Genomic DNA, 26749 nt, shown 5'->3' on the forward strand with positions numbered 1-26749 from the left:
CAAGTGCCTTTCATCTCTCATGTGAAAAATATGTACTTACATATATTGCAGGAAACCTCACCACTTCCTTCCTAAGTGTTGGTCAAAAACACTAATTACTTGACTAATTAGACTGCAAAACTTCCCTTACAGATGGTAAAAATGAGCTATTTTCACCCCACAAACTGAGTTGTGACATACCACCAAAAAAATGTAGAAATGTTTCAATGGCTTTATTGTAGACAGCATGAACAATTTAAGCAAATCATATGAAAATAAATTAGAAACTAATGAAAAGAATCTGCTCTTTCATAAGGGAGAGAAGCAACCTTGTTCTACAGGAAGGAAGGAGGGAGGTTGCCGAGGAGGCTGGACCCCTCTGTCGGGGACAGAGGTGCATTTCTATCCCGTCCCATAGGCTGGGGTATCCAAAGTGAGTCAAGCAGTCCTAAAATGATTTGTGATTCTTGTGGTCACAGGCTGGGACACCACTATTTTCTGCTTTCTCCTGGATCTCCCTATGGGAAACTACACAGCACGCCCAGCAAGTCAGAATGACACAGGATCCCTTTAGCTCTTTATTCACAGTACTTCATGCTGCCACACTAACACAACTGCCCAAAAAGTCAGTGCTGAAGAACAGGGAACCTGACGAGTGGAATAACAGGAGCAAGGGACTTCTGCCTGATGGGTGCTCACGTTTGCTCAGAGGCTACAGCTCTCATTTCTGGCATCAACACACAGATCTGCTGAGGCATAGCATGGGAGGACACTCACCTGCATCAAGGCTGCCAGTGGCTGCTGTCCAGCCCATGACAGGGGGGATGGCTCCAACCACGGCCCCGACCCACGTGTTGGCAATGCTCATCCTTTTCAGTGGTGTGTAACAGCAAGTGTACAGGAAAATGTTGAAGATTCCCAGGGCTCCTGTCAGTGGATTCACTCCCCAAGTCAGAAGAACAATTCCTGGAACTGCACAGCAGGCAGCAAACGATACAGCCAGCAGCGGACTGCAAGACAGCAGAGAACAGCAAATGATCATTTCCACTTAACTCCATCACACTTTGTCTTTTCCCTATAGAGCTGAAGCAAGATTGGAAACAAGGCCTAGTGTTCCTTTGCATAGTTAGTGCTAAACAAGGGACAGCTGTGAACAACCCACTTAGAACAATACTACAAGATTTAGATAAAACACTATCAGCTCTGGACACTGTCGGCCCCATTACCTACATTTTAGTCCTTTATTAAAATATGTTTGTAGTACATAACAACTACATTCTTTGTGGGGAGTGTACATAAGGCCTTTTTTTCAACCTTAACTTTTTCCTTCCCTTCCTTCACACTTTCCTCACCAGAGCTGGCATTAGAGGTGTGCACCACCATGCTGGGTTTCGGGGCTGGCATGGTGTGCCTGGGATCCTGGTGATCAAACCCAGGACCTTGTGCTTGCTAGGCAGCCGCTTATGCCACCAAGCTGTCTCCCCAGCCTGATCCTATTGCCTTTTGCAAAAGATTTACTTCCTGTTTTTTTATTATCTAACTTTTATTTTCAGCTTTGTTTATAACACTGAGTTCCTCATATGAGAGAAACTTTGTAGTACTTAAGCTTATAGTCTCAAGGTGTACTTACTTCCCTACAAAAGATATAAGTTTAGCCTTTATGGTACAGTAATACTCCACTGTGTATAAACACCATAGTTTCTTTATCCATATATCTACTGATGGAAAAATAGGCTGCTTCCAAGATTAGTTATTATAAATTATGCTGCTATGCACCCTGGTATGCATGTATTACTACAATATATCTTTAACTCTTTGGGGAATAACTGGGTAAATAGGATTTCTAGGTTTTAGTCTTTTTAGAAATCCGCATACTGATTTGTATAGTGATTATACTAGTGTATATTCCCACCAATTCTACTGTGTATAAATCCCACATTTTCTTTCTCCAGTCATCTGTTGGTAGGCATATAAGCATCATCCAATCAACAGGGAGTCACAAAGTTTGCCTTGGTGAGTGCCATCGTGGCAGTATCTGTCATGAATTTCAGGTTTGAATGGTGCCAGCTGCACCCTAAGCGTGAATACCAGGTGGCCACGGTGCGGCAAGGGAGCCACAGCTGGGCTTACAGAAGGGATTTTTAAGAGGCGTCTGCGCAATGTTACAAAAAAAATCAAAAAGTAAAAGAAAATCAACAAGTAAAGCTCTATAATGACAACAATGATTATAAACCTGTATCTTAACAAAGTGCACTTCTAAAAATAGATTATATGCAATCTTATTTAAGATTTGAGTCCAGATAAATTGGATTTCCTATAATTTTGCTTATATGTATGTTTATTTTTTCATAAGAAACCAAGCTTGCTTTCTTCCTACTTTTACCTCTGAATAAAGTATTTTTGTGTGGGGTTCAGTGACCCACTCCATTCACATTCTACAATAGCTCCACGGGAAACAGGTCCCCAAGTGTGCTTCCAGGGTGTTCCAGTTTCAGCAATGGACAGCTCTCCCTGGGAACCGATCTCTGCCCCACATGCACACATAATACCCTTGTTTTCACAGGACTAAAGCTATTCCTCAAGGAAAAGACTAATTTGTAGAATGAAGAGTAGCTAGAACTCATCTAGGGAAAGGGCTGGGGACAAGCACAGCCCAGTAACAAAAACACCAAGTGAAGCCAAAGCAGTAGAATGCAAAAGCAGGAAGAGACATCATGGAGAATTCCAGCTCCCTGCTCCTCTCATACTGGTCAACACTTACTCTCCTAGGCCTGTGGCCACCCTACCTGGAAGTCAGAACCCAACACATGGGAGTCTTGATGGAAGTTATGTGCTATCAAGGTGCTTGTGAGAGAGACCATGAACTCCAATGAGAGACTTCGGAGCACGTGTTTTTAACCTTACAGTGAACTTCCACTCACCTGGCCTCGGTCCACCTCTTCTCAATTCTTTCTACATGACTTACTCTGACATCCTCAGTCTTTTATTCTGCCAGTCTTTTTTTTCATACCCACCCAGATGATTCCTTCGTAGAGTCTTCCCAATAGCTTCCTATCTCTACCCTATAATCACACTAATTACTTCATTTCATGAGGATGGCTTACCAGGCCTGGCACTTGGCTGGAGTTGATTGCTGTCATGGTTCCTCAGAGGTACTCTCAACTTGTCTCCTGCTTCCCAAGGTTCTAGCTTTCACTCCTCATGCTAGACATCCTTTCCTCTTACACAAGAGTAACAATAGTGACAAATGCCCTCAGATTTATACTTATTCCATACTTTTCTCCCATTTAAGAAGAGGCTATCTTCTCAGTTTTTTAAAGATACTTTTCATTTCTGCTTTTAATTAATCTGCTCCCTAATCTGTTCATCTTTTATCGCTATTGTCTACAGACGACCTCTTGTATCAAGTAAGTATTTGTATTATCTCAAGGTAAGATCTCTCTAGCCTCAATATTCTTCAAGCTAAACAGTCAGATGGAGTGCGAGTCACACAATATTTTTCCTGTTTCTTCCATCCTGCAATTTTCTGTTTGCTCTTGAGCTCTATTCCCGATATAGATTTCTCTGTGGTAGTGCTAGGCACCACGTGAAGTGGTAATGCCTGTTTTCCCAAAACACAATGTAATTTTCTAGATGAAAGCCAAGGAAGACACCTCTTATCTCAGATGGGTCCAGAATGCAGAATTTAGATAGATGGCTAAAAAGCTGTGCAAATATTATACCTGTTGCTCTTTCAATAAGGTTGTTTAAAGCTATTAAGAACTGATTTTTCCCCCTATGGAACTCTAAAAAGCTAGCATTATTTTGGTGGGAGAAAAATGTGCCTCATAAACATTTTATTTTTCCTGAATTGGCCCTTGTATAAAAAAATAAAAAAGAAAAAGAAAGCTGTTCCCTTCCTCTGCAGGGTCTGTGGAAGCCAGTTGGATTCAAAGGTATTAGTGTTATAAAAAGCCCTTTTTAGAAAAGCACACATGAATTTAATTTATTGAGATAGGCAATTTTATGTGGAAGTTTAGTTTCTGACCAGTGTAGAAATCACACAAAATCATAGGGCTCAATCTCTGTTTAAACCAATCTGCTGAAAGCATGAATGAAAAGGGAACAGGCTGACAAGCTACATAAACAAAAGGGAGGGCATTTCCCCAGGATGCCATGGTCATTCTCAACACCCAGGAGAGAGGGCCCTAAAGTGCCAGACTTGAGAGCAGTCTCATGTTGAGGGCAAGGGCATTCCAACTGCAAACTGTGTGAAGTTTATTTTCCTGTGGTGTTTCACATTTCATAAAAACTTTATAGAAGTAGCACACGTTGAACTCACAATTTGTGATTGCAAATATCAAAAAGAAATTCTACATTAGCTTTTTAGAGAAACATACTGATTCACATCTTTGTAGCCTTCTTACAATGCTACATCTACTTAAAAAATGATTGAGAACATATTGAACAATGTTTTTATTACTTGGTTTATTTCAGGGTATCTTGGTATTTTCCTGTCATTTTTTTTTTACCATTATGAACATTATCAGTAGCTACACAGTAGCCTATCTGTGGTCATACCATAATTAATTACATCACTATGCCTTTTTTGGTATTTTTCCTTTTTTACAGAGTTAGAAATAATGTTGGGATGAAATTCCTATGGACCAAACTTTGCTCATATTTCCAATCAGGCCAAATTTCTAAATAGGAAACTGTTAAGCTGCATGACATGTCCAGTTTTTAGGACTTTTAACTTGGGCTCTCAGTCTGTACTGTACTCCATCCTGCTTTCCATTCCAACCAGAATAAGAGAGGGCTTGCCTTCATATCCTACATTAACACTGGCTATGGCATTAGAAATAAAGTGCAATAAAACCAAAATTTGCCAACAGTAAAGCCAGCCTTTTTTTTTTTTTTTTTTTGCGGAATCGGGGATTGAACTCAGGCCCTTGTGCTTGCCAGGGAAGTGCTTATTCCACTGAGCCATCTCCCCAGCCCAAAACCAGCTTACTGAGATAGCATCATCCTTACTTAATGGACGAATAGCTGAGATTCAGTAAGTGTAAAATGACTTAGAAATAAGATCTGGTTTGTTAATTTGACCCATTTTTCCAGCTGGCATGAAGGCACATGCTGGCATAATACATGTAGTTCTTCTTGTTTCCTGAGTCTGCTGAGGGCCTGACATAGTTGAGTCTTTAGACAAGTCACTATCAGGCTCAAGCAGCCTCCCATGTTTAATCTTCCTCAGTTTATCCTGTTTAAAAAAAAAAAAAAAAAAGCCCAAAGCCTCTACTGTGTTTGTCGAAATGAAAATGACTACGACACATTCAACTGAGGGAAAAAAAGAGATCGATGTAGGATATACCATGGTTTGACAGTTAAGCTATACTGTCAAGTAGCTCCCCTGAGAGCAGCCCAGATGATTAGTAAACAAAACTTCTGAGTGTGTCTGGTGGGTCATGGGGCATGACCTTGGGTGCTACATGTGGTCATTGGCTCCTTCCACTCTGGTGCTGTTCCCCTGCTCTGCTTCCCAGCCCCTATGAGCTGTGCAGCTTTTCTCTGTAATGCCTGTCAGCCATGAGGTTTCTGCCCTGGAGCCAGCTTATCATGGACTGAACTGTCTAAAACCAGGAGCCCAATTCAACCACTCCACCTTTTAAGTTGCAGGTATTTGGTAATTTGTGACAGTGAAAGGACAGCTGGCTAATATTCATGGTGAGCAAGACAAATGTCATTTCCGTCCATCGTACTTATACTGCAGTGACAGTTACATAGACAATAGCAATTTTGCGTCCTTCAACAGAACAAACAGGGTAAAGTGGGAGTACCCAACCTATGTGTGTGCTTGAGAGACAGATATTTCTAGAAGGAAATGGTGCTTAAACACACCTCACAGGAAGAGGAAGAAGAGGTTGAAAGCAATGTTGCAGGCTGTGGGATCAGCCTGTAAGCCAGCTAAAGGTGAGAGGCATGATAGATTTAAGTGACTGAAGGAAGCGCCACCCAAGGTGTGTTGGGGGATGCCAAGGTGGCAGAGAAGTTAGGAAGATCACGGTGAGGAAAGGAACTGTGCTATATCCTTTGACTTCTCTATCATCAACCTGCATTTAATTTAGCTGTGTGGCTATAAATGGAGTGTCAACAGTATTTTAACAGTGAGCTGAAGCAAATAAGGCACAATCTTGATTAATTGTTGATTCTGGATCATGGGTATACTGAGGTTCACTGTTCTAGGATCTCTACCATTACATCTGCTGGGATATTGTCATAACAAAAATGTCTATCTATCTATCTATCTATCTATATATATATATATATATATTTGTGATTTTCTAATGACCACATAATTAAGCATGTTGGATAGGAATCAGGTGGTTTGAGTTCTCGTTCTGACCCTGATGTTAACTAGCTATGTGAAAGGGTGACTTATTTCATCTTTCTGGTACTTAGTTTTCTCAACTGTGATGTAAGGTGTGTAAAGGGCTCTTTCTATGGCAAGACTGATATTCAGGTTAAACTTTCTTGCTAAACAGGCCCAATAACAATACCACATGGTATATGGTTTGTGTCTAGTTGTGTCCCCAAAGCCTCATGCAGTCACTGGGGCAGGCTTCCAGAGTTTGTGATTAATTCATGATCCAATGCTGGGATTATGAGTGCAAGTGTTGCTGGGATTATGGGGGTGAGTACTACACCCACAACAGCCTGAGAACAATATAAGGAAAGGAGAGAGGCTTTCTGTCTGCTGATGCCATTGCTCCTCCCTTTTTGCTCTTGTTTTGCTGTTTTCTTCCACCATGACCTGCTTCCCTTTGCATGTGCCACTCACTCTGCCTTGGATCAAGTTGATTATGGACTGAAACCCCTACAACAAACTGTAAGCTAGATAAGCCTTTCCTTCCTTAATTTTCAATGTTGGGTATTTTGTTCTAGCAATGAGAGAAAGGTAAAAACATCATAGGTGAAGCAGTGGTTTTACCTTAACTGTGATTTTGAACAAATTACTTAATCAATACCCTTAAGTTTCCTCATCTGTAAAATGGAAGATACTTAACAGAACTGCATTAAGCCAATGCAATGATGATATACATTAAGCACTTAGTAGAGTGCTCATTAAATAAGCACATATGGCTATATTTGTATGTTTACTCATTTAGATTTCTCCTGGATGACACAGCAGTCACTCTGGTTTAGATGACAGTAAAATAGTGAACAAAATAGGTAATCTAGAAAGGAAGACAGACACACACATAACACAAACACAAGTACTACAAACCCTCAAATTGAATGAATGAAATGAAAAATAATTATTAAAATAGGGAGGATTCATTTAAAATGGAGCTGGAAATAGAGCTATTAAATTTGCAATAAATTGTTTCTCCTGATTAATTTTCAAACCTGTAGATTTATGGATATAAAACTGTTACTTTCAATTATAACAATTAAGAGCTGTGTAATAGCAAATTATAAAATTCAATAAGAGGAAAAACTGGATTGATGAACACATCTTTAGAAATACACCTGTACAAAAATGTGATAGATACAAATTTCTAATTTTCAGTAACACACGATATATATATGAATAAAGAAAATAGCACTTACTTGCTAAGAAAGACTAGTGATTTTCATGAACTAACATAGTTCTCTTGCTCATGGAAATAGGTTTCTGGTTTATACTGAAGGTTGAATGATGATTTATTTCCAAACTCACATGCAAAACTAAATTGTATTTTTAGAGTGAAGTATTTTTATACTGAATATCATTTAATGGGATTTTTCTACTTATACTGTTCCTACCCAAGGCTATTATAGAAAAGAAACTAATAGACAAAGTCTGGGGAAGATTTCTTAATGCATATCTATGAATTGTTTTTCCTCCCTTAAAATATAACATTGCTTTGCTTACTAAACACCAGTTCTTATCTGGCTTTATCAAAGTGGAATTCCTTGTAGATATTTAAAACAAAAGAAATTAAAGCTTAATTTGATGTATATCTATTGTAATTAGTAAATACAATTTAAATTACCTGACATTTAAATGACTTCCTAGGAAAATGCGGCTTTTTTGCTTCAGTAATGTGTCAGGAAGCATATGAAATATTACATTAAATCAAGAAAGCTTTATATTTTGAATAGCTCTGCAGGTAATTGTTTTACATAAAAATTGATGTCATACTTCTTGGTCATTCTTCCAGAATAAATGATTTTAAAATTACTAAATAAAATTTCCTTTCTTCAAAAACAAAAGAAAAACCAAAACCTTAATCAAACTAAGCCAATTTAACTTTAATTTTCTGAATAAATCACACATTTGAGCTTTGAAATGAGTTTTTGGAGAAAGTCTCTACAGATAACTAGTCAGAAAATGTCTCCCCAGAATCTTATTAGGTACATTCTATTTCTGAACAGGTTTCAAGTTATACACTGCAAGGCTACTATTATGACTGATATAAATTCAGAACTTAAGGAAAATGAGGAAACAAAACCTATTTTAAAAGGAAATTAAACCTATGAGTTTTTGAAACCAATTGAAAGGATCTTACTAATCTAGGAAGAAGATAAAACTGCCTGGAAAAAACAATAATAGAATGTCAAAAACCAAAATGAACAGTGCCCCTCGTTCACTTCTGAGATCTAGTGCCTTCATTCAAAGAAAAGCAATTGTGACTTGTGAATTATGTTATATGAATTTGGTTTAAGAAAAAGATACTGATATAAAGACTCTAGAATTTTTTTGGGGGGAGTGGTTTCCCTCACTTGATCCCACCCATGAACATCAAGTTTCCAGGGTAGCAGTCCAAACTGTACTTGTCAAACACCCTGAAAGCAGGGACCATCTCCTGCCTCCTTCTAACCTACCGCACTCACAACACCTAGTGTCTGCCACATGATAGACATATACTTTTCTTTATAGCACTTGAGCCAGATGGTTTAATTTGATTTTTAATTTATAGGAATTTATTTTTAAAAAGCGGTTTTGTTTGCCTACACAATATAGTGAATACATTTTAAAGCTACCAAAATCTTTAATAAAATGCAAATAAAGTGAATCTAAAATAAAACCATCCCTGTAGTTGTGGAGACTGCCCTGGCGTCTCTGTGTGCTGTCGCCAACCCACAGATGCAGGTGCTTATCTTTGGCTGCATCTCTACCTTGGCCCAGGGACTGGGGCTTGCCTCACGGATAGTTTGCAAGTACAACCATCCATAGGATCCACTCTAGCAATATGAAGGTGTGAAGTTGGCTTACTCAAAAAGAAAAGAGTGGGGAGGGCTATGAAAACTGCTACTCAGTTTGGCTGGCTGGTATGAAGTGGTAATGCACCAAAGCAGACCAGAAATCTGGAGATTGACATGAATATTTTCTCTTTTTAAATGGTCAAAACTAGAGCTAACTGTAGGGAAGTTCAGCAAGCCAAACAAAAAAGCTTTTTCAGGAGCTGGTCTGGCAGCTGCTGCTTTGCTCCCTTGGGTCAAGGTGAATGAGTTCTTCTGGGAAGAAAGTACCTACTGACTTCGTGCATGCTGCTCCTTCACCTAAAATGACCTTGTCACTTCTCTTCTATGACTCAGCCTAGATGTTAAACAAGGGCGAAAGGTATACAGCTCAATGGTTTGTAGTTCTAGCATACATGAGGCCCTAGGTTTCATCACAGCACTACAATAAATAAAAATAACAAAACTCCTCCAAGAATGTGTTTCCTCATCGTTCTCAAATGCCTGACGCAGTCTGTATGGCTGGTCTCTGTGCCTGCCCTGTGGCTCTCATGGTACTCCTCCGTCCTTACACTAATGTGATCTGCTGCCTTGCCTGCCCATTCCCTATGCTATGACTATTTTACTATACAGAGTGACTGTACAGTTCATCTTTATATTTTCTGTACATAAAAATGATACCCAAATGCACACAAAAGAGAACACTATCCTGACTGCCTCTCACAACACCAACCAATGGGAACAGTATTTGATCATGTCTCAATTTTCATATCACTGTGTGTGTGTGTGTGTGTGTGTGTGTGTGTGTGTGTGGTACTAGGGACAGAACTTGGGACCTTGGGCTTGCCCAGCAGGCACTTACGCCACTGAGCTATATGTCTCTGGTGCCTCACATCATCTTATTGGGAAAAAGAATCAAAGTGAAGCGTCATTAGACTAAATGAACCAAGATTATTAGTATAAGGGGTTTGTTCCTGTGGCATACTTCTGAAGTGGCTACTAAAGTAATAGACTACATCATCAGATATTATAGTTAATGATTCATATTTTCTTAAGGTTTTTTTGGCTTCATATGTTTATTTGTTAGAATTATCTGGGTATCAAAAGGAAGATGGGAAGTGGGGAATCAATCCTGTGGAACTGCTGTCAACAAATGTTCTCAATTCAAAGTGCTTCAGAATAGGCATCACTGCTGTCTTTCTTTTTGCTTATCATACTGAGAGAAATGAAGGTGACCTCCAGTGATTCCCAGTGTTCCTCTCTGAATCCCAGAGATTCAGAGTCCTCATTGCTTCCTGCAATGACAAAGCAGGGCAACATGTAGAGACTTTCTGTTGACCCTTCATAGTACAGTTCACAATACTGAATGATTCTAAGAATGAAGTTCTTTACATGAACACCTCTATAACTAAGTTGAGACCAAATCCATTCTTCCTGCCACTTAACATCACTGCTTAATATTAAAAAAAGAAATTTCTATACTTATAGAATGTTTATGTTCTTATTACATTAGCAATATACACACACCAAGAGACTAATCATAACAATCCTTGGAGATTGTGCAGAGCTTTTGCCGGGTACACACTGGCCAGACCAGTGTGACTGGGTGATGAATAATATTCACAGCTCCCCTGCAGTCCACAAAATGTTTACATTTGCTTAAGTGCTTACTGGTAAAACCTTCAGTAAATTTGAAAAATGTCTCCTGTAAATCCCTATAATACTTAAGCTAAACCCTGTTCTTTAAGTTAATAATGCCAACTAAACAATCCATTCATTTCATTTCTAAAACTCAATCTTCATCATTCATTTTAAGACCAGGTATTGGCTGACCTCGATTCCAAGTGTTTTAATTTATCCTCTCTGAATAACCTTTTGCTCTGCTCTTATTGTGCAATCTCTCTGCTTACAGCCCATTCCTAGAGCTTACAAGTTATGGATCACCCTCATCTGATCCATTAAGTTGGAAAAACTAATGCTGACATGTATTATTTCCCTGTCAGTGTCACCAAGCTGGGAAATGGATAACTCAAAGGAGATGTAATCAAAATACAGATGTCTTTCAAAATAATAAGAAGGAAGATCTGGTGCAGGCCTCCCTTCGTGTAGGAAGCATTCCTGTCCATTTTGTCCTTACTCATTTGTACTAATTTATTCATTTCATTCAACATATCTATGGCTGGCTTTTCCTTTCTGCTAAGGATTATGTGGACCTGCCTAATTTTTCACTTGGATTATAAAGCTCTGAGCAGTATAAAACCAAAACTGACAGTGCTACAAACATTATAGATGATCAATAAATTCTTAGGGTAAATAAAATAGCATAAGTTTTATTATTTTTTAAAAGCATAATTATTCAATTTTAAAATATTTAGATAAAATATTAAAATTGTGAAATTCTTAAGAAAGATGAATTTTAATTAGGACCAGCAAGGAAAAAAGTTATTCCATTAAAATCACACAGGTAGTAAGACACATTATAATTTTAAATGTGAAGTACTTTACATTTGATAAAGATGGTAAATTAAAGGTGTGTGCATCACTCTACGTTTTCTGAAAACAACAAGGACAGAAGGAAAGTTCTCTTTTGATGAAGTAGGAAACACCCTACAAAAAAGCTGCCAAATATTGTACCTTAAGGACAGAGAGGAGAATGAGAGGAAGCTGAACTCTATATTTGAGGTAAAATACAAGACTCCAGAAATACTACATTTAAGAAGCTCTTCTTTAAGCTTTAGCTACCAGAGGCAGGATTTGACATGAGGGTGTGCTAGAGGTGGGAGAGGTGGATTCTTGCTAGAAAGTTACAAAGAGAATCATGCTTGAGTTAACCTTAGGCCAAACGCAAGCTAAATAAAGTCAGAAGCAACTAGCCCAAGAGGGCTGGGGAGACAACTCAATGGCATAAGCACCTGCCTGGCAAGCACGAGGTCCTGAGCTTGATCTTTGGGACCAAAAAGGCAGCCCAAAGAAGAATAGCTTTACATATTTCTTTCCCCGTCTTCAACCCTTAATGCACTAATTCCTTTCTCTTGCCCCAGGGAACTGAACCAGGGATGAAATATAACCAAAATGTCTCTCTCAAGGCTCTGGAATTAGAAAATGGACCCAGTTGGATGCCCTTAGGAGCTAAAGCTGGTGATGACTCATTTGGTGATGAGTCAATTACAAGCAAAAGAAGCTGAGAAAAAAAAAAAAAAAAAAAATGGAAATACCAAGAAAAGCAGGCATGGATAGTAAGGCTGCAAGCTAAACTAATAAAGTGTTAGACAGATCATTCTTCCCAGAAGAGGAAAAACATAAGGAAACCTACATAGAGAAGTTGATTTAGCAGACTTTTGACTATGAGAGAAGAATCAACTGTTCAAATATTAAGTCAGAAGAAAAGGAACCAGCTAGGCAACACAAGTGGAAGAAGTGGGAGCATCTGAGCTGTACAACCTATTTATGGGCAAGCTGGTCCTTAGGTTGTCGAGTCTGTGTGAAGACCATGACATGTAAGGGCCCACAATGACTTCCAAACGCAAGTCTAGATTTCGGCAGCTGTAATCTGATATGGAAAAACACTTGATCTTATCATTCCCCTTGACCATCCCTAAAACAACTAAACCATTTAGGAACAATGTTGCAAGGAGATACAGTGGTGAAAGGAGTGCAAAGACACTGGACAGCTGTGTGGCAGGCAAGGCAGTTAGTAGTTAGGACATATAGCACAGGAGACTCTGGCCTCAGAGACAAATCCCTTGACTTTGCCTATGCCAAATCCACTTCCATATGTGTGATTAGACAATCAAGAGCCATGGAGCCCTCAGGCTTGGATGTGGCTGGACCCATTGGTTGTCCTAGGGGGATAGATATGGTGGTTTGGCTCCAACTAAATATGGATAAGCTCTGTGATGAGCATCTGAGAGCAGAGGTAAGGACTGCTCCATTATGGTCCCGCAGAGCAATTCTCTCCAGACTTCCTCTGATTCAGAAGCTGATGCTCTTTAGCCAAATGCACCGTGGCTCCAGTCTATCCATGTGCATCTGGGATGCTTCCTGAGTAATGTGATGCACAGTGTACTCAATTCATCAGGAGGTCCCAAGCCATTAAAGACTCTGATAAATAATTCTACCGTAACAGCCCCAGAGCTGAAGTAAAAGGCAAAAGGCCAAGGGTCAAGTGTTTCCACAGGAATTATATTTGGTAAATAGAAGCTGCAAAAGGATGTTTCTATTAACCACTAGTAATTATTATTAGGGAACAGTGCTCTCTAGAATACAGAATTAAGTTCTTGTGTCTCTGAAAGTTTTAGGATGGATCTAGACATATCATCTTAATAGAAATATATTTTCTTTCTAGTGAGAAAAAAAAGGAGAACAGTATTAATTAAATGGGTTGGGGAGAGACTGAGAGGGCGAGAGGGACAAGAGACAGAGACAGAGAGAGTCAACACCAGAAAGGAAAGGATTGGGGGCAAGATGTGCCCCCCAGGCATGCCTTGAAGGAACCTCTCGTTCAATGAGGTTATACCTCCTAAGCACTCACCACATCTCAATGATGAGAAAAACATCAAATTATTAATCCATTAATGGGCTAATTCATTGACAAAGTCAGAGATCTTGTGATCCAATCACTTCCCAAAAGTTCCTCAGCTGGCAACCATGCCTTTGGCACATGGTCTTTGGGGGGACATTTTGCATCTAAACTATAATAAGATTATACTTCAAATATATGGAAATGGCTTCTGTGTGTGTACATGAGCACATTGCACTAGAATGCAGGATCTCACACATGCTAGCTGCTCCACCACCGACTTACACCACTAACTCTAGAATTGGCATTCTACACAGGCAACTGAATGATGACAAACCTTGAGTACTGTCCTTTGTATTCTCTTTGGGAAGATAAAGTAAATACTGCATTCTCATAACTTTCATTAAACTATATTTTGTCTATAAAGGCTTTCCACTCTAATTATAAACTAAGGTAATTAATTATAGGGTCTTAGGGCCGGCGAGACAGCTCAGTGGACTAAGCATCTTCTTTGGCAAGCGCAAGGACCAAGGTTTGATCCCTGGTCCTGCATGCTGTGCTGGCCCCACCCCTGGGGTGTGCTGAGCCAGCCAGAGTCCAAGCTGGTGGCACTTGCCCATAATCTCAGCAATGGGGAGGCTGAAAACAGGATCACTACGAGTCTGAGCTGCATAGTGAGACCCTGTACCAAATACATAATATGAAAAAAAAATTATAGGGTCTTGCCAACCTCTGTGCACACTCCACTTCATTTAGTCAGTGTAGCCCACAGCAAGGCATCAGGATGTGTTTCTCTGTAGGCTGTGCACTGGGTTGGGCAGCTCCGGGCAGCAGACTCAGGAGAGGCTCAGAATGAGGCAATACTTTCCATGTCCTGGGAAGCTCCCATGGGCCCTATGCCCATAGCACACAATGATGCAAGGGCTGCAGGGCCAGTCTTTCAGGCTTGGGGTAGCTAACAGCTGACTTCAGAAACCAGGCTTGATCCTGCACTTATAACTGTGTTGAAAAGTCATAGCAGTCACTGAGGAGTGGATTCAGCATCTGTCTGATGGGACTCTTGTTCCTAAGAGGGTCAGCAGCCTATGAAGAGGGTTGTGTAACACTCACCTCATGTGCTACTATGGCCTTGTGCACTTGGGCATTTAACTCTTCTGTCTTCCTTTCAATCCACCAGAATCTTTTTAAAAAGTCCAAGTGGAAGAATCTCAAGCCAATGGTGCAAGCTCAAAGCACTGGGAAGAGGGAGGACTTGCTAGAATAGTATAGTATGGGTGGGATAGGGGGCCCACTAAGTTGAGACTAATCCCTGCCAAGCCGGGAGGATGGTTGCATGGGACATTCAGCTTTGGATAGGTCCCTCCGCTAAGAATTGGAGTGCCCCTTACTCCCCTGTCCTTAATATATGCATTCTATTTACTCTTGGTGACTAGAAAGGGTTGGTTTCCTGAACAGCTTCTAAGGCTGCCCCATCCTATGACTCAGGGTCTTCAGGAACCACTGCTCTGGGTCTACCTCCTACCACAGTGCTCCAGTGATAAATGGAATCACCCCAGGATCACTGTTCAGCAGGGACTGGGGCCTAGAAGGACTGATTTTTCTTAGGCCCCTCTTTGGAGCATCAGAAGTGAGAAGATGAATGGGAGCTGTAGGTACGAGGCCAGGCCCAGTGGAAAGAAGGGCAGAGGAAACGTGTGGACGTGCCTTTGGCTTTGTGCGTGTGCGCACTTGTATGTGTATACAAGCATGTACCCAAAGAAAGGATGTTCAGGACCAGCCTTTGAGGGCTAGCTCAGGCTGTAGAAGCTGCAAGTGGTGTGCAGCAGGCCTGAAATTCCCTACTAGGTCATTGAGCAGCCTCTCCTCTGTGGTCACTGATAGGTGAAAGTGATTGAGAAAAGCTGACCTCCTCTGGGTAAGGACAGGCACCCCTCTATTTTCACTTGGAGAGTGACTGATGCAAATAGCACACTGCAGTCTGCATTAATTTAAAATAAAGATTACAGGGCTGGGGGGATAGCTCAGTGGTTTACGTGCCTGCCTGGCAAATGCAGAGACCTGAGTTCGGTCCCTAGTACTGTATGCTCTGCTGGCCCTGGAACCTGGGGTGTGCTGTGTCAGCCTCAAAACAAGGTATGGTGGTATATGTCTGTAGGCCCAGTGCTGGGGAAGCTGAAACAGGAGGATTGCTATGAGTCTGAGCTATGTAGTGAGCTCTGTATCAAAAAAAAAGCACACTTACTTAAAAATTAAATGAAATTTCTATTGCTTAAAATGTAGAGTACATTTTTGCTATGGTTGATTATTTAAAAAATAAATACTTATCTCACTACTGCTCATAATATACTACATTCAATGTCATCCTCTCCACCATGTAGACAACGTAGAAGGCAGCGAGTATCATTAAGGCTAGTAGCCAGCACTGTATCAGGGCCACATGTATTCTGATATTCTGGAAACGCAGTGGAGCTGAAGCTTATTTAGTTTATGTAGGTCAGCCCTAAGGTTACATTCAGAATTATCCTTCAAAACCCCCGAAGCCATCCATAAAGTACACACAAGGTTATGTGCACATCAGTTGAGAAATAATGACTGTGTTCACTAAGTTTGAGAATTACTGAGTTAATTAAAAATGAGCACAAAAGAAAGCCTCTATTTAGGTGGCTTGGTATTCAAACTATTGCCTTCAGGGAGATTCTCAGTGGAGGACAGTACAAAATTCTACAGGGCTATTTTCCCGCAGGCTTCACTCATTCTGCTTAGTGTAAAGCAAGGAACCTGACTGAACAGTAATGTGTGTGTGTGTGTGTGTGTGTGCATGCGCTTTGCTCTGCTTGACAAGAGTCTCAGTATGTATGTAGTTCAGGTTGGTTGGGACCTTACTATGTAGCCCAGGGTAGTTTCAAACTTGCAGGGACAGGGCAGATTTGGGAGGGAAAGTGATCCTCATCCATAGAGAACTGGAGGTGTTCACAGGAGCACAGCAAAAGACCTGCACAGGGCCCAGGGTCAGAGGAGCAATCTGGGCTACTGGTGTAGACAGTGCAGACTGTAGTGTTTGCAGGGGGAGGGGGATAAGAAAGCTCAAAACAGCAACTAAGGAGCAGACCCAGGAGGAAGAAACAGAAAATGGCTTAACCAGGCAAAGCGCAAGAGACTTATTTATGCATCTTTAGGTTATCGACTTCAAGATTTAATTTCTTCTGAAAGGCCATCCTTGACCTCCTCAGTTTAGGTTAGGCAGCACTCTTTGTGCCCTCACATCACCTGGGGCAGTTCCCATGACAGTACCGGACACATCATGTGTAAGATGCCTAGTCAGGGAAAGAAAGACGTTCCAGCTACCACCGAACCTCATGGGTCTAACAGTGCCAGCTAGGTGCATTAATTGTTTTTTATTATTGTTGCAACAACTGTCACTTCTGATAACATTTATCATCTTTTTTATGCACGGAAGGTGCCATTTCCTCAATGTGATTCTAAGAGAACAAAAGCCATTTCATTTACCTGTCTGTAAACTTGGCAAATATCACACTTTATACATAGACAGCATTCTCCATAGAAGTATCTGATGGTGACAGCATGAGTGAAAGATCTGATAACCTGCCACTACTTTCCACCCAGTAGCTTCTGTCACTGACTGAACTATGATTGTCACTCCCTGAGTTCTCTTTGTAGACAAGTGTTTTTGCTTTCTTTTTTCCCTCCTTTGCAAGAAGAGCAACTTAGATTTTTTTTTAAATATTACTTTTTGTTAAGTATTACAATACTGACTTTAAAGCAAATCTGGAAAACAAACCAAAGTTCTACAAACTCCAGTTTTAAACCTCTGCCCTATCATCCTACCCTTTTTATCTTCTAGGCAAAATTAGCAATAGGAATTTCTATAAAAGTCTTAGAAATAAGGAAATGCAATAAATATAATTATGACCACCATTCACTTTACATAGGCTTGCATATAGTGATTTGAAGATGTCAAAAGTGACAGAGGATACTACTGAGGGCTCTGCTATGACCACGGATACAAATATGACCACCTGCTCAAGCTTTCGCCCACTTTGCAATCAAATCTTATGGTGGAGCATATGACCTCTTCAATCTATTCATTACCTGATACACCTAGAAGGCTGAGGCCTTCTCTCTTCCTCTTTTCACTGCCTCAGTTTTATCTAGTTAGACAGGAACCCTTAGGCTACAACTTCTGCCCCAAAATGTTTCTTTTTCACTTGCTTTAAGGCTGTCGATGCTAAATGGTAGTTTCATAGTATGTTCTATGGCATTCTATATCTGGCTGCATCAAGGCATGCTTCAGAAATATACTATCTGCTTTCCTTCATAGAAGATGCTGAGGACATTCTTTTAACATCAACACTAAAGGTATTTTCCAATTTATCAAGAAGAAAGGCATAAGTTGGATTTCCTTAGAATGTGTTTTTTCTAAGGGACAAAGAGACTTAGAGACTATTAGGGATAGCTATCAAGAACTCAGGAATTTGAGTTCTGCCATTTATAATTGGATCCTGGATTTCTACATCTGACCACTAGGAGAAACTAAACAGTATATACTTCATGGTGCTGTTGGCAGAATCTAGATAATACACGTAAATACTTACATGACTCTGACGTAACTGTGATATCAGAAAACAGAAACCTTACAGCTCAATTTTATTAACTACATATGTGAATTTGATAAATTTTCCTCATTAGCTTATTATTCAGTTCATATTCTATTTTCTGTAATCCTGATTTTCATTTTTCTACTTTACTAAATGTTCTTAGGATGCCATTAACCCAAAGGTAGCAAACCTATGGTACACATGTGTGTTATTTTGTTTTTCTTCTAAGACAAAAGGTTTTCTCCTAAACTAAAATCTCAGTATTCAGGTTTGTCATAAGTAACTGGGTTTTGGATTGCACTTTGGCACTTCTCACTAAAATATTTGCCATCATTATCTAATCCTTTCTAAAATAAGGAGGAAATTAAACTAACAAAACAAAGCATTTTCTTTCACATCAATTCTATAAAAGAGGATTCCCTGATATAGAATGGTCAGTGTAAACTACATAGCCCCTTTCATTCTTCTAGGATTGTGATGTGTAATAAATTAAAAAACAAAAAAACAACTTTTAAAATACTGGTTAAGAGATCTCTATGAAGAATATATTAAATTATTAACCATTAGTGGTATTAAAATATTTATATGCCTTTTAGTTCTACTTAATTGAATTTGGTGGAAAAGAGTGTAAAGTAGGCAGCACTCATTTGGCAAATAACAGCATTACTGTCTTTTATGAAAAAATAAAGTTTCAGACATATCCTTCTTCAGAAACCCATTTCAGTGAGGGTGAACCTTTCAGAGATCAAGGGCCAAACTGCAACCTAAAATCCACTTATTTATCACGAAGCGTCAGCACTGTAATCAACACTGAATATTGAGCTTTTGTTTCTAAAAAAATAACTCACACATTAATATTTTTTGTCTTAACATAAAAACACACTGACATGCATGCTGTAAGTCTGCCACCACTGCCCTATTTGGCTGTGTCTGAAAAAGCACTTGTGCTAACTCAACATTTTAATTTTTAGCCACTATAAATGAAACTATGTCTCAAAACTGAATAAAATAATCTATGGCATAAGTTATTCCTATAAAACCCAAACACACTTCTAGAGATCTTGGCTCCATCTTACATACTCTGTACGTCTGGTGAGAGTGCAAGGTTTGTAACCATACCAAACTGTCCTCTGCAAGTTTGTTATCTTCACAGCCCAAAGACAAGATATGGGAAATGCCTCTGTTGAACAAGCAAATGAATGTTCTAGAATAAGAAAGAGAATTATATTCATGATTTTACCTGATCTGTCCACGGACCAGAGGTCTGTTTTTTGTCCTATTCATGTTTGAGTCAAATGGCACCTCAAAAAACTGTAAAAAGAATGAAGACAGGAAAGAGTAAATATAACATGAAATAATTATTTTTCTCTCTTTTAGCATGAAGATTTCCACCATAACCTCTGCTTTAAGCATGAATTCACACCTCAGAAATTATTTTTTCCTCATTCATTCATTCATTCATTCATTCATTCATTCATCCATTCATTCATTTGTTACAGGTCTTATTATGTAGCTCAGACTCATAGTGATCCTCCTGTTTCAGCCTCCCCAGCATAGGCTTGCACCACCATGGCTGGTTTCAGTGGCTGGCACAGCACACCTGGGCTTCTGGGGCTGGCAAGGCATGTGGTACTGGGGATCGAATCCACATCCTTATGCATGCCAGGTAGGTGCTTAGACTGTCACGCTATCTCCCCAGGCCCTACACCTCAGTACTTCTTGAAACAAATTTCTTTTGCAAAGGCAAATTTTAAAAATGAATGTATGCATTAATTTTCAGGAATATCTATGTTCTACTTTGAAAGCCACTTGTGAAATGTACCATTATAGTCTTCAAAACTATTGTTTCCAGTAAAGAATTAATGTTACAAATGATTTTAGAATCCCTCATACATTCTAAAGCCTGTGAATCAATCAGGAGCCATTGGGCTATAGAAACAGAGTACATAATTAGGAACCCAGATGACACTGCACAACTGTTAAAGTTACACTGTAATTAGAACCATCTTGGTCTTTCTGAGACAGTTCCAGTGTCCACTTGTAGTGGCAGCATCATTAATGTTCACTCTCAAAGCATCCCACCTTGAGCAACAGATTGGCACCATCACTCTAACAATGAAAGAAAAGTCTTTACTGTTTACTTATTAAAAGACAAAACCCAGGGGATTATTGAAACTCATTTTCCAAAGCCTTGATTAAACTGCACAACATCTTCTCAGATTTGTTTTCAAGGTCATTTCCCACCTCTTCACATACAATACTGTATAATAAAAAATCTGATAAGGTTATCTGAGCATTATCTCTGACCAAATGCACTTGAGGTAAACCAGTAGACAAAACAAAATTCAACACAAGGTTTAAGGCAGTATTTCTTCAACTGTGTTCTGGAACATGCCCTGGAGTTGCCTGCAAAAAGAATGACTTGATGGTCAAGTCACATTAATACCATGAGGGTTTTGAGAAACTCCAAAGGGAAGAAATCTAATTAATGTTGATTAGCCAGTGTTTTTCAAACTTATTTGACCATGAAATCCTTTTTGCAGAAAAAACATGCTTACCAGATTTCAGATATGTCTATCCTGAATATATTTAAGTGATAAGAACCACTTCTTACTCATGTTGTGCAAATCATAGCTTTTTGTACAGTGCGTTGCACTCATGAGTCTTAATCTATTAATGGCAAAATACTAGTGCTGAAAGAGACAGTCTAGAAACAAGCAATACTTTATTCCACTGCACTTTTGTAAATCATTTAGTACTATCTACTAACAAGTAAATATTAAGATTAAAGATGACTTTATTCTGAACTATTTGAACAATTTAGAACTTGTCTTTTAAGGTTAAGAAATTTGGGAAGTTGTGTTCTTACAAATTTTCCAAAATAACTGACATACATTACCTTTAGCCTTGTAGTTTTTATAAAACTGTTACTAGTAACTTACCTTTTCTCTGTCTGTCTTTCTGTCTGTCTGTCTGATTCTTTGCAGTACCAAGGATCAAACTTAGGACCTTGTGCTTGCCAGGCAGTCACTTAAGCCACTGAGCTACATCAACTGTTTTTTTAAAAAATGTCTTCATAACCCTAAACAGACTGATATCTTGAAGTATAATTGCTTTTTGAATTCTCCCATTTATTTACTTTTATTTCTTTGAGAGAAAGTCTTACTGTGTTACCCAGACTGTCTTTAAATTTGTGAGCCTTTGTCTCAACTTTCTGAGTAATGAGGACTAACCGTGTGGGCCACATGCCTAGATTTCTTTTCTATATTCACTTTGCTGATGACACTATGTAGTTATTCATGGTGAAGATTCCCTGTCATTTAAGGTATGAAGTAGACCCAGTTCTTGACACTTGGTTCTTAATGACTATCCAGTTATAGTTCACTTAGCCAATGGTCAGGTACCTGGAATTTCTAGACCTTTAAAATAAAACCACACGCCAATTATAACCACCACTATTCCCTCAACAACATTAAGAGATCATATATTACATATAATTATAAGACTAATAGACAGTCTTCTCCTGCTGGCTAGCCTTTATGATGGATGGCTATGCACACTAAGCATTTTGCATGCCTTATAAAAGGAGTACACATTAGTCTTGAGTTTTCAGAGCTTCCTGGTTACCATGGCAGCCCAAACATGGAGCTGTAGCCAAAGCAAGAAATGAAATGTTAATGATAATAAAAATTAAAAAAGAAACTAAATGCTGGAGAACATGCACTGCTTTATTTGATCTATCATGGGTATGGCTGTACGCAAAGACCCCAGAGGGGTTTTAATCATTCTATATTCTAAATGTGAGTACACATGTGTGTAACTGCTCTAATGGGATAAATTGCTACGATGCCCCTCTTTTCAAAATCACAGACTTGTTTTCCTGACCCTACATTTTCCCAAAGTTCTGTAGGCTCATGATGGATCCACTATGTACCACACAATAGGGATACAAAGAGCAATCAGATTCAGTACTTGCTTTCAAGAAATTCACACTAGTGCAAGTGTCAGCAAACTGTTCTTTGTAAGTCCCACAAGCCAATAATAATGGTTTTTATATTTTTCCAATATTTGGAAAGTATATGAAGAATTTTTGTGATGTGTGAAAATTATATGAATGTCAATTTTTAGTGTCCATAAATTTTATTGGGATTCAGCTACGCTCATTTGTGTAGCTAAATGTACTGCCATGGCTGCTCCTCTCAAGCTCCATGAACTGGGATTTCTTACTCCAGCAAATATGAGAGCCTATATGACCCACACAGCCTGAAATATTTATTGTTTGGCTCTTGTCAGAAAAGATCTGCAATCTCCTAACACACTGGAAAGACTGAAATATACAATGAGACATGTACAAAGGGTTGTGGGAGCCCAGAGAATGAACTTTGAGGCATTTCTAGCAGCTGGGCCGGCAGGAAAGGGCAGTAGGCTTTTCCTTCAAATACTCTTAAGCTTAGGCTTGAAGCTTAAAGTCTCAGCAGGAGTTAAAACAGGTAAGGGGAGAGGGTAAGAGGTAAATGTATTACAGACATGATGTGGCATACAACAAAGAAAGGCATGGGAGGGACAATGTAGTATATCTGAGCAGCTATAAGGACAGCATAGAGGATTAATAGCCTAACCTCGTGGTGGCAAACCTGTGGCACATGTTATTGTGTTTTTAAGACAAAAGATGTTAATGTATCAGTTGTTTTATCTGGATTAAAGACTCAATGTTGAGGTTTAATTGCATTATTGGCACTTTGAAATAAATAAGTGGGTTTGGCGCTGCAGTTCTCATCTTTGAAAGGCTTGCATGACTAAGCTTTGTAGTTACAGATATGAGGTCTAATAATCAGCTTTGCCACTTAGCTAGTATCATAATTTCTGCAAACCCAATCACTTCACTTTCTATATCTAGGTAAAGATACAGAGATACAGATATACTAGATACTGGTATCTAGGTCTAGAAATATAATATACTTGCAAGGCTGATGTAAGGATTTGTATAATGCATATGATGCATAATGTCTGGTATAGTGAGGCTGCTTGAAAATGATCCAGTGAACTGCCATTACCACAGCTGTGGGAGGGCTGGTGCCAAAGAGGGAGGTAAGAAGCAAATCAGTGAGCGCTTTATACATCATGCTAATGTGGGAAGACTCTGCTGTGTATGAGATGTATTTCAGACTGATCCCTGTGATTGTCACTTGGAGGATAGTGGTGACAGAAGACTTTCATGATAAAGACCTGAATAAGAGCTGTGACAGTGGTGAAAACAGGAACCGGCATCATCTGTTACCTCTAATATAATAAGTTTTGTCTAATGTAGACCTCAACCTTCTGCATTTGTTCTACCTTCAAATAAAACTGAGTGCAACTCTGACATTCCCATGAGCTCCAATTCTCCAACACCACTTGGTTGTACTGCTTACTTTTTCATTTGCGTGGTTTGAATGGAATCACATGGTTTTAATGGAATCACAAACACAAACTCAACACATCTCCATGAAGATCAGGTATGTCTTGAGAATTCTGTATTTTCCACTCAACATAAAACTTTTTCTCAATGACCTAAGTAAAAAAAATCATAAATTAGCTTTCACTATTAATTGGCCAACTATATTCAATTCATCACCAACTCCTCAGAATTTGGACTTCACAGTACCTCTCAAGTCTATCCTTCCAATCACTTTGTATGACTTCACTACTATGGAATCACAGCACAACTATTGGATTAAAAGTATTCAATGGTCTCTTTATTGGTCATTCCCCAATGAGCTCTGAAAAGTCTCAGATTCTTTACAAGTTATATTGCTCAAAGGCTATGTCTTATCTAGCTACATCAGTATTTCTCATTTCATCATTCACTTTATTTCAATTTCCTGGTCATACTTGTCACTGTCTTGTGGACACATCGAACTCTCTATGGAGTTGAGAAATAAAAATAAAAATATAGGCTTATCCACTCTAAGAGTCAATCTTTATTTTTCAATTTTGTTGAGATCCACATAAAATAGCTTAAATAAATTGACAGCATATAATTTAATGACTTCAATACCTACCACAATCAAGACCCTGAACATATCCATCACCTACAAAAGTTTCAGGGTGCCCCATTCATGCCCTCACTAAGTCATTAAACTGTTGTGTGTCTCTATAGATTAGTCACCTTTTCTAAAGTCTTATATAGCCAGAATCATATGTGTATTACTTTTGTCTAGTTTTCTTTCACTCTGTGTAACTTCGATAGTCATTATACTGCTGAGTATATTGATAGTTTATTTATTTATTTATTTTTTGGATGAGTCACATTAAAGGACAGTATCACCCTTTGTATATCCCATTTCACTTGTTGATGAATATTTGGCTATTGCAGGAATATTTGTAATAGTTTTTGACTGTTAACAAAAAAGCTGCAATGAATATCTGTGTATTTCTTTCTACAGATATGTAACCTTCAAAGTTAAATACAAATAAATAATATAGATGAATAAGCTACTTATAAGACTGTAAAGCTGTTTCACAAGGTAGTTATACCATTTTACATTCTCACCAGCAATGTATAAGTGGTCCAATTCTAGATACTTAAGAATAGTTTAAAAAAAAAAAAAAGAATAGTTTTGGGTTATCATACACAACAAGCAGCCTCAACTTTCCAAGGCTTGATCAAGACAAAGGAAATATACAATGGTCAGTGGAAGAAACTGGTTATAAATACCAGTTATGACCCTGTGATCAGTTGAAGAAACAGTTTAACAGCTATAGGTATTTTTTATTTTGATATAACCATCTTTACACATATAAATCAATTATATTCCTCTATTTAATGTAAGATGTGCTAATAATGTTTAATTTCATATCTCAATATTTAGTATTAATGAGCTTAAAGAGAAATGAATAGCACTCACAGATGAATAAGAGCATTTTGCCTTCTTTAGAAGGGAGTAGTTATACTTTAGTTGTGCAAGGTATAGTTCAATCATGTGAACCATAACCTTGACTTTCTATTGGTTACTTGGAAGTTACGAGTTGAAACATGTATCTGTAGCCAAGATAAGAAGAACAAAGTGTTGTGCCAAGAGAACTGCACCACCTAGAATTCCCTTTTCTGAATAGTTTTAGGTTAGAGAAAACCACAGAGAAATTTGCACAAGGTCTGAATGGTGAATGTGAAGTACCAGCTCATACAGAGCTGTGAACATGTTAGCTCACACTATTAGTCTGGAGTAGCACTCTGCCTGCAGATTCTCCGCTGTTCCACATCTCCTTGGAATGGAGCCAATCCTCAAATTCTTCCAGGTTCTCATGACCTTAGGTGAAGTTTGTGTGCTGCTCCCTGTACTAATTCTTCAGTCAGTCACTTGGTCATCAAAGTCCAAAGCTTGCAAGGTATAATTATGTCATGGTCAATTCTTGTGTGAGTTTTACTCCACTCTTATGGATTCTGTGTTCCTTTTATTTTTCTTTGTGTTCTGATGATTTTTTTGCAACAGGTCCAGCAGGTGACACAGGTACAACAGTCTCAGGTGAACCACTAACTCCCAGTTTTACTTAATTTATATATTCCTTGCATTACTCAGTAGTTCTGAGAGTTTGATCAAAGTCTCACTGACATGGTCTCACTTCCAACAGGTCCACTATTTAAAAGTATTTAAATTTTTCAATATAGTCATATCGCATTATTGAACAGTTTAAAATGGGCTTCGGCTGGGGATGGTGGCACAGTGTAAACCCAGTTTTTGGAAGGTGATGAAGAACTGTCATAAGTTTGAGGTCAATTTGGACCACACATTGAGTTCAGAGTCAACTTAAACTACACAGCAAGACCCTGTCTCAAAAGACAACAACAGAGACTCAGTCCTAGCCCAGGCCCAGTGAGTGTGTGGGAGAGCTTCCAGCTACCCTGCACCAGGGGGAACTATTAATGGTCCCAGCCCAGGCATAGTGTGGGTGAGACCCTCTTCCACCCCCTTGGGAAGCTCCCGACCACTCCGCAACACCTCCCCCAACCCGCCTGACTAGCAGGAATTTCTGCTGCATTCTAGGAACACTCAAACACAGTCCTAGCCCAGGCCTGGTGAGTGTGTGGGAGAACTGATTCTCCCCACTACTCCAAATTGTCCCCTCCAGGCTCAGCTCAGGCCTGGCATACAGGCCTGGGGAGAAACCCTGCAGATGCAATTCCTGCAGAGAGTATAGAGGATAGAACCACACAGCTAGTCCAGGAGAAGTAAATCTTGCCAGAGGGCCACAAAAGATTCACCCCCAAGGGCAGCAGCAGGAAGGAGCTGAGCACAGCAGCCAGACCCAAGGCAGGCACAGCTGGATAAATCCAAACTTTGTAGATCTGCACCTGAACTTCAGTATGTGCTGAGGTTATAACTACAACAAAGATCTACAACAGCGGTCAGAAGGCAATGCTACACAAAATGATGAGAAGGAACAAAATGCA

The 26749-nt window shown here is 39.2% G+C and overlaps 1 protein-coding gene across 2 annotated transcripts in view; it reads right to left on the bottom strand.

Moving 5' to 3' along the window:
* Positions 1–289: 289 nt before the first annotated feature.
* The window catches only part of LOC101564029 (protoheme IX farnesyltransferase, mitochondrial), a 125421-nt gene continuing 98961 nt past the window's right edge, over positions 290–26749 (bottom strand). The window contains exons 5-6 of one of the 2 annotated variants that reach the window (XM_023706354.1): positions 19559–19629; positions 290–989 (exon numbers count right to left, since the gene is read on the bottom strand). In XM_023706354.1, the coding sequence (XP_023562122.1) occupies positions 713–989; positions 19559–19629 (348 nt within the window). In that variant the 3' untranslated portion in view covers positions 290–712. Of the gene's footprint in view, positions 990–10040; positions 10479–19558; positions 19630–26749 lie in introns of those variants that run through there. The other variant, XM_023706355.1, reaches the window with a different exon arrangement.

This window comes from Octodon degus, unplaced genomic scaffold (genome assembly GCF_000260255.1).
Source record: "Octodon degus isolate 3935 unplaced genomic scaffold, OctDeg1.0 scaffold00253, whole genome shotgun sequence".
Taxonomy (NCBI): Eukaryota; Metazoa; Chordata; class Mammalia; order Rodentia; family Octodontidae; genus Octodon; species Octodon degus.